This window comes from Mauremys mutica, chromosome 9 (genome assembly GCF_020497125.1).
Source record: "Mauremys mutica isolate MM-2020 ecotype Southern chromosome 9, ASM2049712v1, whole genome shotgun sequence".
In the NCBI taxonomy this organism is placed as follows: Eukaryota; Metazoa; Chordata; order Testudines; family Geoemydidae; genus Mauremys; species Mauremys mutica.
In genome coordinates this window covers 45,399,166-45,412,345 of record NC_059080.1, presented here as the reverse complement: position 1 = coordinate 45,412,345, position 13,180 = coordinate 45,399,166, and the positions used below count along the sequence as shown (strand labels likewise).

The window sequence follows — 13,180 nt, the reverse complement described above, 5'->3', positions numbered from 1 at the left end:
TCCCTCCCCAGTGCCTCCTGTCACTCATTCAGATTAGCCCCCAGAGCCCTTGTCCCACCAGGCAGCTGGGTATCATCCCCCCCTCCTGTACACATGGGGAAACTGAGGCCCAGATTGGGAATGCAATTTGCCTGAGCTTCCACAGCCAGTCAGAAACAGGAACAGAACCCAGCTCTTCCGGACCCACCAGTTCTAGCACTGAGCCACACACCCTCTGCTGAAGCAGAGACTCAAGGTGGCAGGAGCCACAGAGATCCCAGCGGTAGGACTGGCGGGTGGGCAGTGGGGTGGGGGCTGCGATGCGGGTTTCTACAAAGGTAAAGGCTGAATCCTACATGGGGAGATGGCAGGACATAACAATGGACAACTGGGTCACACCAATGGTCCATCCATCCCAATGTCCTGTTTTCCAACAGTGACCACTGCCAGGTGCTTCAGAGGGAGTGAACAGAACAGGGCAATTTAGCAAATGATCCATTCCCTGTTGCCCACTCCCAGCATCTGGCAGTCAGAGGCTTAGGGACATCCAGAGCATGGGGTTGCATCCCTCACCATATTAGCCAATAGCCATTGATGGATCTATTCTCCAGGAACTTCTCTAAGTCTTTTTTGAACCCAGTTACAGTTTTCGCCTTCACAACATCTCCTGGCAAGGAGTTCCACACGTTAACTGTGCATTGTGTGAAGAAGTAATTCCTTATGTTCGTTTTAAACTTGCTGCCTATTAATTTCATTGAGTGACCCCTAGTTCTTGTGTTATGAGAAGGGGTAAATAACACTTCCTTATTCACTTTCCCCACACCAGCCATGTTTTATAGACCTCTATCATATCCCCCCTTAGTCATCTCTTTTCCAAGCCAAACAATCCCAGTCTTTCTAATCTCTCCTCATACAGAAACCGTTCCATGTCCCTGATCATTTTAATTGCCCCTTTTCTGAATCTTTTCCAATTCCAATACATCTTTTTTGAGATGGAGGGGACCAGATCTGCACACGGTATTCAAGATGTGGGCATATCATGGACTGATATAGAGGCAATATGCTATTTTCTGTCTCATTATCTATCCCTTTCCTAATGATTCCCAACCTTCTGTTCGCTTTTTCAACTGTCATTGCCTGTTGAATGGATGTTTTCAGAGAACTATCCACAATGATGCCAAGATCTCTCTCTTGAGTGGTAATAGCTAATACAGACCCCATAATTTTGTACGTTTTAGTTGGGATTATGTTTTCCAGTGTGCATTACTTTGCATTTATCAACACTGAATTTCATCGGCCATTTTGCAGCCCAGTCATCCTGTTTTGTGAGACCCCTTTGTAGCTCTTCAGTCTGCTTTGGACTTAACTAACTTGAGTAATTTTGTATTGTCTGTAAACTTTGTCACCTAACTACTTACCCCTTTTTCCAGGTAATTTATGAATATGTTGAATAGGACTGGTCCCAGTACAGAGCCAGAGGACACACCACTATTTACCTCTCTCCATTCTGAAAATTGAATTTATTCCTACCCTTTGTTTCTTGTCTTTTAACCAGTTACTGATCCACGAGGGAACCTTCCCTCTTATCCCATGACAGCTTACTTTGTGTAAGAACCTTTTATGAGGGACCTTGTCAAAGGCTTCCTGGAAGTCCAAATACACTATATCCACTGGATCTTCCTTGTCCACATGTATTTTGACCCCCTCAAAGAATTCTAGCAGATTGGTGAAGTATAATTTCCCTTTACAAACACCAGGCTGACTCTTCCCCAACAAACTGTGTTCATCTCTGCGTCTGATCATTCTGCTTTTTGCTATCGTTTCACCCAGTTTGCCTAGTACCGCAGTTCGGCTCACCAGCGTGCCTAGCTTTCCAGGGGTCTAAGGCAGCCAGCCCCTTCCAGGGGGCTAAGCCACACTCACATTTCTCTGCACAGCTGAGGAAGCAGCAAGTTACTAGGTGGAGGCATCCAGCGCCCATGTTCTCCCCTCCAGCCACGCTGCTTTACCGGCCCTGCCGCTGCCCCCGAAGCCAGCTGTGCCCAGCAGCAGGGGGACAGAGCCCACTCAGGAGCAGCAAGAGCATTCGGCAGCTCCCCTGCTGGGAACATAGCCAGCCCTAGTGTCAGGATGGGGCCCGGCGGGCAGAGCCAAGGCCTCTGCTCTCACACATGTGGGGTGGGAGGAGGGGGAGTGCTCACTTTACGGCTCCCCAAGGTTGCTGCGCCAAAGGCCCCCACCCAAGGGCTACAGCAGTAGAGGAGCAGGTGTCACACGTGGCCAACCAGTGCCCCAGAGACAGAGGGCCACAGACAGGGGGTGGGAGCCAACAGACATTCCCCTAGGTAGAGCTGCTAGCCCCTTGGGAGACAATGACCTAAAATCCCTCGGTTATCTACCCAGGCAGTACTTTCCCCTCTCCCGGCTGCTGTGCCTGGCTGGCTGCTGCCCTCCACCCCAGAGATGGCTGCATTTCAGCAGTGCTGCACTCCTACTTGGACTGGGGCTGTGTGGATCTCATGATCAAAGGGCGGCACAGTCAGGTATGGTAGACACAGGACCATCTCTGTGTTACACCTGTTCTGATAAGCAACGTCACCCAGCGACCAGCTGCAAGGGGAGGGCAATGGCCACCGTTTGGGTAGGACCTACTTTATTTCCTCGTCTGCCTGCAGAGTGTTGACGTGTGCACACATACGGGGAGATCCCCACTTCCTGCCAGGTGCACCATGCTCATGGGGGGCAGGCAGTCAATGGGAAGGGGCAGGTGGGAAGAAAGGAGCCCTAGTGCCTGCCCAACATTTTCCTAACTAGGGCAGCAGGGAGGTTGGCACCAGCTGGGAGAGCCAGGGCAGGCCTTATTGGAATCCTGGGAGGTGGGCGGGCAGAGAACCCTGGACTGTGCCCACTGCTCCTCAAAGATGTCTAGGGAGCCAGCGGACGCTGCCCAGAGGAACTCTCCCCGGATGCATGAGACCAGGGAGGAGCGGAAATAGGCAGGCAACTGGCCCTGCACCCGCCCCCCAAGGGCACAGACCCATCAGAGAGAAATACCAGGATTCCGCCAGCTGAAGCTGAAGGTTATTTGTGACAGATGGGCAGGGAGGGCAGCTGGAACCTAACAGGACTGAGTCATTGGCTGTTCCGGCAGGCTGGAGAGCCCAGCCCCAGACAGGGCCACCGCTTTGTCTGGCAAGTTTCACGAGGGCTGTGTGCGCTGGGTGAGGGTCGGGGGCTGGCACCCCTGCTGCAGGGGCCAATTCCGGCACAAACGGGCTTGTTCTGCCTATGCCACTAATGACGTCAGTACTGAAGGGAAGAGGCTTCCCAATGCAGGCCTGCTCCCCTGGCCGCCCCAGGCCAGGGATAGACATCCCCCACCCCTAAGCCTCTGTCCCAGGCCTGCCCTTACGGCTGCAGAGAAACCCTTCCGAACACAGCACAAGCATGATCACTGAAGCCTAATAATGCCACTTTAAAGAGCAGAGCCTGCTCCCCCAGCAGTCAATAGCAAAGTCCCATTGACTTCCCTGGCAGCAGGACCTGGCCCTGCATTTCAGTATCAACATTAACTGTTTCACTGCTGACCATAGTGGTGGGAGCAGGTGGCTAACATGCTCATCCTGCTATTCCCAGGGCCCAAACCCTCCAGCCAAGCCCCCCAGGCAGTGTGGGGGTCACACTACAAGCACCCAGCCTGCAAGGGCAGTTCGGTGCCACTGTGCAAGCTCAAGGCAAGAACCACTCTCTGCCCCCTCCCTTCCCAGGGCCCCTCCCACAGTGCCTGCCATTTCTCTGGGCTGCCCACAACCATCAGCCCCAACTCAGCTGCCAGCTCGGCTGGGCCTTAGAGACAAACCTCTGCCCAGAGACCTGCCCACTGACAGGGTGCCCTCCCCGACAGCATGCAGACAGACACACACCCCACCCCTCTGCAACATGTTCCCAGCGCACAACCCCCCGTCCCACAACATGCACCCAGAACTCCTCTCCCCTCAGCTCAGCCTCCCACAGCAGCGCAGCACAACTACATGAGGAGCGTCCCGGACGTGCTGTTGCTAGGGGCAGTCTGAGGACACAGCACACACCCAGGCCCCCATACTGGAATTCAACCCTCTCCCCCCTGAGCCGCAGGATCTTTCATACCAACCCCTAGGATCAGCTTCACAGCTCACCCAAAGCATGGTTCAGCACAGCGCCCCCTGCCACTGCCCTGGGATGGGACGCCCCTCTCTGTACCACTATGGGCTCCCCGACAGGTCTCCTGGCCAAGCACCAGCCAGCTCCAGCCCCCAGAGCCATCCTTATCCACCACACCCAGGGGCCAGAGAGCCAGGGCATCACCAGGCAGTCAAGGGAGCAGGCGCTGCCAATGGCCCCTCACCCTGACGCTGGGCCTCCCCACAGAGCTGCCAATGATTTTGAGTGGAAAGGGCTGAGTGTGCCAGACACCCCCAAGGCTGGCCCTGCCCCCTCCCGCACACATCACATCTGCTGCCCTCAGTGCGGGTGTCCCTGCTGGATGCAGGCAGAGCAGTGCTCTGGAATTCCCGGGGCATGGGTGCACTCCCCACCTCCGTCTCCGCAGTAGGGACACTCCAGTCCAGGGAGAGCGGCCCCAGCTTCAGCTCAGGGATGACTCTCAGCTCTGATCACCCAGCTCCAGGAGACCTTGGCCCCAGCCCCCCTGAGCAGATCCAGTCTCCCCACACTCCTCAGCACAGCCATGCCCCAGGCCCGTTCCTGCTGGCTTCATGCACATCTGGAGAACAGGGGAGAATAGCATTACTGGAAATGGAGACCCCTAGCCAGAGCTGCCAGGCACATCTGGCTATGCTGAATGGGGCTACCCATCACCCCTGGCACAGGCTGTCAGCTCCCCAGACCCTACCCTGCTCCTTTCGTCACTGTCAGCAGGTGCAATCACTCCCAGCCAGCACAGCTCTGGCCTTCAGTTTGGCCTCCCCATCTCACCCCACCCTCACCCCCGGGACCCCAGCACCAGAGGAAGTGGCACAGGCAGACATGGCATGAGACCAGCACCATTGCAGCCACTCAGTGCTCCCCAGCACAGACCCCTGTGTGCCAGCACCCCTAGGACCAACCCTCCACCAACAGGGGTGCAAAGAGCCATGGCTGGGCAGAAGTGGGACAGCGCTGGCCATGCAGCACACGACACAGTGGAGCCAGCTAGGATCTATGCCCAGCTCCAGCCCCGCCACAGGGAGTGAGGGCCGACTCTGCCCAGGGAGCTGCCAGGAGGCAGCAGTTCCAGCAAAGCCCTGAGCTGCTCTGGAGGGCCCCACACCAGCAGAGAGCCACAAAGGAACCAGATCTTTTCAGTCCGCAGAGCGGCATTTCCTCGCAGACATGACGAAGGCCAGCAGCTCCGCACCAGGACTGAACCCTGGGCAAGGGAAAGGCCTGGGAGAGGGCTATGCCTCCAGCATCACAGAGGACCAGCACCAGCCCAGCAGAGCTGCCCAAGGCTCCTACGGACAGGACAGCCTGCACTGATGGAGCAGAGCACCTGGGGTTACACTAGCCATAGGCCACCTTCGGCTCTTCTCAGGGGGCTCATTTAATAATGGGGGTCCCATGCCAGGCAAGCAGGGCCCAGAAGACAGACAGCCCTGACACTGGGATGGAAGGTGCTGACCCTCAGCCCGGGGTTTGCACCGTCCAGCACGACCCCTTTTAGAATGGAGAGTATCTCCGGTCAGAGAACGGCCCATCTCAGGGCTGGGCCTCAAGGGATCTAAGTTCAGTCCCTGGCTCAGCCACACACAGACTTCCTGAGAGGTCACTTCACCACTCTGTGCTTCAGTTTCCCACCTGGAACAAAGGGCTCATGCACAGCAGTGTTGGGGGGACTCATTAGTGGCTGCCAAGTGCTCAGATATTGCAGTGACAGGCCATAGACAGTACCCCTGCTGCTGGACAAATGCAGCCTGACCCCACCACTTCCCGCTGCTTCCCATTCCCCCAACCCGCCTAGGGCTGTTGCTGAAGTACCTATGGCCACATGCCCCTTCTCTGTACCAGAGGGTCACATAGCCCCCTGCACCGGGGTGCGTTAGGAATGCTGGGGAGTTCCTCCTCCAGAGCAGTGTGAAGAGGTATCACCCCACAGCTCCGCACAGCCTGATGGGGGGGGGGGGGGAAGAGAAGAGAGCCAGGGTGCCTGGAGGGAATTCTCCACTGAATACACAGTGCTGTTACAAGCGCCCTTTGTTCACTAGCACTAAGCCAAGCACAGCAAGAACAACCAGGCTCTAGGTAGGGCAGAGGTTTCCTACACTGACCTTCCATCTACTGCTCAAGTGCTGTTCCCAGGTCAGAAATAATAATGAGATTTGTCCACAGCACAAAGACAAACAGTTTGAAATGAACGGCAGCCTGTGCACAGGAAACGCCTGGGAGGCTGAATGTCAGGATTGAGGGGCACCAGCGGAGCTGGGGGGGAAGCCCAAGGCTGGAATAACAGGGGCTGCAGGTTGGGTCTGAGGGGCACCAGCAGTCACAGGGCCAGGACACAGCCTAGATAGACAGTGACAGATGTAAGCATGCTGGAGCCAAGAGACCCCTGGAACTGGACTCAAGGGCCCTGCTTCTAACTGGGGTGGGCTGGGAAGGAGGCAATCACCAGCTGAGATGATCAGCATAAGTAGCCAACATGCCCAGCAACTATCCTAGAGGGAGCAGCATCTGTGCAGGACATGCTGCCAGTACATCAGCCCAGAGCCCTGCCCGCTCCCATAGGGCCAAGATCCTGGGCCAACTGCCAGCCCATCATAGCTGCCAGTTCATCCCGCAGCACAGCTCAGGGGAGACGTGGAGGATGCATCCTGCTCTGGCAGTCAGGAGACCCCAGGGCAACACACCCCACCTGAGCCCAGAGCAGCCCCTCTGAATAAGGCAACAGCTTCCCAGGGGAGGAGATGGGTCTCACTTCTCCAGAGTGCATCCAGGCTAAGCCTGTGGCAGGGCGGGTACTGAATTCAGACCTGAGCTGCCTGCATGCCGAGATATCACACACACACACACACACACACACACCCTCGGCCTGCAAAGTTCCTTCCTCCCTGGAGGCCTCTGGCTCTCATTACCAGCAAGACGGAGGGAAAGTGTAACTGGAGCCGGAGGCAGCTGGGAGAGGCTCCTCTGGCAGCCAATGCTGATCGCTCACCCAGCCAGCGTAGGGGGATATCACGCTGGCTCTGGTTAACCTCGCACAGCTAGGGAGCCCGCAGCTGGGTTACAGACCACAGCCACGCTGCCAGGGGAGAGGGCCACGGAGCTGGGGGGGACCAGCAATCTCCGTCACACCAGGAGCAGGGGTGGAGGGGTGCAGCAGCAGCATACTGGCACAGGAGCCCTGGATCACCCCCATGTGAACATGAGCAGCCTCCTCCCACTACAGCACTACCAGCATCTGCAGGGGCTCTGAGGGGCTGCCCTGGTCCTCACTACTGCCAGTCACTCCTGTGTTCCCACTGCCCTGGGAGCTCAGAGAGAGGGCAATGCCCCACTGCTCAGCACAGCCATGGGGAGAGCAGGAGCTGAGCTCCTGCAGCCATTTCAGACCCCATAGGTCCCAGGGGGAGAAGAACGGCCTGGCTTTGGAAGGACCCTAAGAAACCCAGAGTCCTACACCAAGCCCATGGCTCCCCATGACCTGCAGGCACCCATGTGATTTTCTCCCAGTCCTGCCCTCAGGACCCCTTCAAGTTCTGGGAGCCTCACAGGACAACGAGCCCCTTAGGAAACCAAGCCCCATGCTGCCTGTACCTGCCAGGGCTCTGGCTAGCAACCCTTGGGTCTGCAATACAAACATGTGAGAACTAGGGCAAGCCACTTCCTCGCCAGTGAGGCTCTGAAGAAAGGGCCCATGACCCTGCACTCCATGGATTGGGGCTCAGAGCTCGGATCTCCTCAGTGGTCAAACACTGGAAGCGCAGGTCTGGGGAACTGGCCCACAGAATGAAAACCCAGCAGAACCCCAAGCCCGCAGAGCTCACCCTGGGCCCCACACTACGTTAATTTTACAGTCCACTTCCAGTCAGAGCTGAATGCACTCAATCCAGTTGTTAGCTGTGGGGGACCCCACCTGAGAAAGTCCCCTTTGCAAGGCCGCTGGCAAGAACAGCTGCTGTCACACCCAGGGCAGCGAACATGGCCAGCGAGATGCAAGGGCCAAGGCTGCTGGAGAACAGGCATCAGCTGCCTGGAGCCCGGGGCCCATCCATGCCTGCAGGAATGCTGTGCCACCCAGAGGAGTTTAACATGGCCTGCAGGTAATGCACTGTTAACATAGCCAGCAGCTGGTGTGGAGGGGCCACAACATGGTCAGCAGGGATGTTTCTTGCCCCACTTCAGCTCCCAGAGGCAGCACCAGGGGACATTTCCCCATCTGAGGGGATGCTTCCCCGACTAAGTGCACGATGGAAGCTCTTGCCCTTCCTCAGAGCTGCGGGGCAGGCAGACAATGTGGCTGGCTGGACACTGTCCTGTCTCATTAGGATGGCTCCCGCAAGGATGAGGGTAAGAGCAGCGAGGACACGGCTCAGCGCAGCCCACTGTGAACCAGAATGGTCTGATATTTAGAACCACTGTGGCCTCCTCCCCAACCCCAGCCCTGCTCACGGGTCCCAGGCATTTCAGTGTGTGCCAAAATCCTGCCAGACTGCTCCCTGGCACCACCACCTTGGGCTGCCAACGAGAGTGGGGGCAAACTCCTTCTCTACCCCACACACAGGCCAGGGGGACCACACTGTTAGCCTCAACCTGGGGCAAGAGGAAGGGGTAACCCCTGGGGAGAGGCCAGGCCACAGCCTAACAGATCTCACGAGTAAGAATGTTTTCCTGAGACCCAGCCAAACTGTTCCTTTTTTCAGCTTTGTGCCATTCCCCCATCACACCCTCTAGCCCAGACCAGTCACCTAACCTCCTTGGGGATTTCGCTTGTCCACGTTTAGCTTCCTGTCGCTGCCAACCCAGCTTAGGAGGCACTTAGGGAGCTCGACATCCACACTGGGGCATTTTCCACCCCAACTCCCAGATCAACCCCGGTAGCCTCTTCTGTCCCTTTGTTCTCAACTCCCCCTCCTGCGTGCCCGCATCTTCCTCAGATCCAGCAGCCCAGACACCCCTGACACATGCATTCTAGACAGCGCGGCCACCGGGTGGACCTATCCACCCTGCTCCCTTTCGCATCCCCGGGGCACTGCACTTAAACAGCCTGACCTGCACTGTAGCCTTATGCATTTTTAAATAGTAATAAAGAAAGCTCAAGTATCAGCCAGCTGGAACGGTTATTAGTAGGTTTGGCTATTTCCACTGCAAGGGGGGGAAGCTAGCCCAGCCCTGAATGGGGAATTAACAGAGTCATGTGCCCACCGCTCCAGGAGCAGCATTCGGGGTTTATTTAACCTCCCTTTCAGCACCCTTTACGTAAGTTTCCACTCTGATCAGAGGCAGCTTCTCATTACAATCCGCATGGAACTAATGTTGAGGAACCACGGGACCAGATTCCTAAATCTAAACTTTCCTTTAAAAAAATAAAATAAATAGAGCTGCTGGCCTGATAGCCAAAGTACCATTCCACATATGAGCTGAGCTGAGCAGAACCGGATGCAGTGCTAGCTTCCTGAGTCTGCAAACAGCCCCATTGCTTCTGCAGCACCTCATGGCTTTGCCACATTTGCAGTGATGTTAACAAGATTTTGGTCATTTTCACTGCTGTTGTTCAGAGCCATCTGGGATGATCAATGTTACCCTGAGGCAGCTGGCTTGGGTAAGGTGTAATGGAGTTCATCGATTCGAAGGCCTGAAGGGACCACTGTGATCATCAAGTTTATGCGTAAAACAAGCCAGAGAATTCCTCGTCGTAATCCCTAGAGCAAATCTCTTAGGAAAACACCCAATCTTGATTTAAAACTTGTCAGGGATGGAGAATCCACCACAACACTTGGTACATTGGTACATTGGTACACTTGGTACATTGTTCCATTAATCACTTTCACCGTTACAAAATTACGCCTTATTTCCAGTCTGGATTTCTCTAGGCTCAACTTACAGACCGTAACAACTTACAATCGTGAGACCAGTGGTAGGCAACCTATGGAACACATGCCGAAGGCATGTGTTGATTTTCAGCGGCATTCACACTGCCCGGGTCCTGGCCACCGGTCCAGGGGGCTCTGCATTTTAATTTTATATTAAATGAAGCTTCTTAAACATTTTAAAAACCTTATTTACTTTATATACAACAGTAGTTTAGTTATATATTATAGACTTATAGAAAGAGACCTTCTAAAAAGGTTAAAATGTATTACTGGCACGCAAAACCTTAAATTAGAGAGAATAATGAAGACTCGGCACACCACTTCTGAAAGGTTGCCAAACCGTGTTAGACTTTGCTCTGTGAGACTGAAAAGCCCCTTATTAAATAATTGTGCCCCATGTAAGTACCTGTAGACTGTGATCAGCTCCCCCCTTAACCTTCTTTGTTAAACTACCTTGATCAAGCTCCTTGCATCTCTCACTACAAGGCAGGTTTTCTAAGCCTTTTCTAATCTCTGACCCCTCTCTAATTCAACTGGAATTGTGGGCACCAGAAGTGGCCACAGTTCCAGCAGGGGGTGCACCAGTGCCAAATACAGGGGTGCAATAACCTCCCTGCTCCTAATTGAGATTCCCCTGTTTATGCAGCCAAGGATCACAGCATCCTTTTAGCCACAGCATCACACCGGGAACTCACATTCAGCTGATTATCCACCCCACCCCCACATCTTTTTCAGAATCAAAAGTTAGGCACATGGAGAGGAGGACCCACAATAATGGCGAATAGGGTGAGGGGGTGAGTAACAGAGACCCCTGTTCCCTCCAAGCAGCTCAGATCTAGAGGAGGAAAAGAGAAAAAGTCCCTTCTCCACTAAAGCAGCTAAAGAAGCTCAGCTTCAAACACTGACTACCCAGAGGCGCTCATCAAAGGACAAAGCCCCCATGCAACAAGCAGAAATGAGTTCCCAGTCATTCCTAGGCATGGGTGGCAGGGAGCAGTCCCATCCACCCAACCGTGGCCTTCTGCATGCATTCCTGTGCTCTTCACCCTTGCCTCTGGTAAACTGTCCAAGCCCCAGGGAGCTAGACAGCAGACTGCATGTGAGACAGCCATTGGCAACCATCTCCATGCCTCGCAACGGCTCGCACAGGACAGAGAGGAGGGATTAGTCTCTTTTAGCTCTTCCTCCTCCCGTGCCAGACACACACTGTTCCCAGAGCAGCGGAGGGCAGCTTGTTTTAAAATCTATCCCTCACCCACATTCTGGCATTGACAAGAGCTTAGACCTGGATCTTCACGGCACCCACCCCAGCTCCTGCTCCCTTCTTTCCCGAGAGGCTCCGAAAGGAGAAAACACTTTGGGGTTTGAATTGTTTTGCCCTGTTAACAGGGAGTGAAGCGCAGCCCGGTGCCACAACCCCAGGAAACCTTCCCCCAACCCCAGTGTCCCTAGCCCTCCGACCAGCCGACCCCACCCCACCCCGCTCTGCACAGCCCCTGGCACAGCTCTCCTATGCGGGCGAGCTGAGAGTGGAGGGGCGGCCTGAGGCCAGCCTGCAGGGGGGCCTGGCTAGGGGCTGCCACAGCCAGCTTAGGGGGGTGGGAAGCCGCGCACCGCTTCTGAAGGGTGACGAGTCTCTTCCCCGCTTCCCCAGAGCGCAGACCCAGCGTGAGAAGGGCAGAGGGTCCGCCTGGCCCACCCCAGCGCTGGGTGCTCCTGCCTGCCGTACAGCGCCTCCCTGGGCGCTCGGACTGGGCTGCTCCCCGCGCCGCCAACACTGCAACAAGTGCGGAGCCGCCACTAGCCTTCCCGGGCCGCCCCCAGCCCCAGCTACCTGGAGACCCGCCTCCAGCGCCGCGCAGCGCGGGCCGGGGCCGCTTCCCTCCTTCCCCGGCCTGTCTGATCGTCCCGGGGCCACTCCCGTCCCGAGCCTCCTCCCGGCGCCCCGCTCTGCAGGGCGACCCCGCGTGTTCGTATCCCCAGGCCTGGCCAAGCTCCCTGCGTCCTCCCGCCGGGAGCCCGGCTCCGCTACAGCCCGCGCTCCCGCCCCTGCCAGGGCGCCCCCGGCGAACAAAGCAGGGCAGGGACCAGCTCCCAGCCCGTCACGGCGGGAGCCCCCGCCCCGGGTTCGCTGCCGAGCCGCTTTTCCGCCTCTCAGACAAAAGTTTCCAGCAGGCGCGGCCCGCCGCCGGCTCCGGCTCCCTCCAGCGGGACGAGGCAACCCCGGCGCCTCCCGGGCTCAGAGCGCCCCCTGCCGGCCACGCCCGGCCGCCTCTTACCTTGGAGACGATGAGGGGCTCCCCATGCTCCAGCCCCCCCTTGAGGGTGAAGCCCCAGGGCGCGCCCCCCTGCAGCTGCACGTGCACGTACTGGAAGGAGACCAGCCGGCTCTCGGTGCGCTCCTCCGGCGGCTCCATGGCCGCTAGCGCCGCGGCCCCCCGCGCCACATCCCCCGGCCAGCTCGGGCTCCAGCGGCAGGAGGAGGAAATGACACGGAGCAGCCAGCAGCGTGACGGAGACGCGGGCCTAGCGGGGGCTGAGGCAGCCCCGGGGGCCGGCCAATGAGGCGCGGCCGGGGTGGGGCGCGGGGCTGGCCCCGGCCTCACTATTACACGCTCTCCGCTTGCGGGCGTGGCCTGGGGTGTATTTACATAGGGAGCTTTAGCACACGTGTGATGTGTGTGAGTGCATGGCCATGTGTGCATGTGGCTATATGTACCTGGGCACGTGGGTACCTCCTTATTCACACTGCTCTGTGTGGGTACGGCTGTCTAGAGATGTATACTGCAGGATGCATGTGCGTCTGCACATCCTCACGTGTGTGTGTGTGTAAAAATCAGCCTTGCACAGCTCATGAAACATGCCTAATCCCCCTGTCCTGCCTTTCTCAGGAGAACTGGCCATAACCAGAAAGCCATTGATATTTTACTCATGCCTCAGAACAATTCCTGTCCCTCTCCAGTGCACCATGGGCTGCACCCAGCCTCGCAAGGAGAGAGCCTGCATCTCAGGGATACTTGGCACGTACCTATAATGCTGCCTCCAGGTGAATAGAAGTTTGACAGGTGACTGTGTGTACCCCCATGATGATATATGTGTGTGGATATATAGGAATGCCTGCAGGTATGTGCTTG

The 13,180-nt window shown here is 56.6% G+C and overlaps 1 protein-coding gene across 1 annotated transcript in view; it reads right to left on the bottom strand.

Annotated features, from left to right (window-relative positions):
* Positions 1-12,589, bottom strand: part of SHROOM4 (shroom family member 4) — a 64,451-nt gene extending 51,862 nt beyond the window's left edge. The window contains exon 1 of the mRNA XM_045031512.1: positions 12,326-12,589. Within this exon, the coding sequence (XP_044887447.1) occupies positions 12,326-12,463 (138 nt within the window). The 5' untranslated portion in view covers positions 12,464-12,589. The remainder of the gene's footprint in view (positions 1-12,325) is intronic.
* Positions 12,590-13,180: the final 591 nt, after the last annotated feature.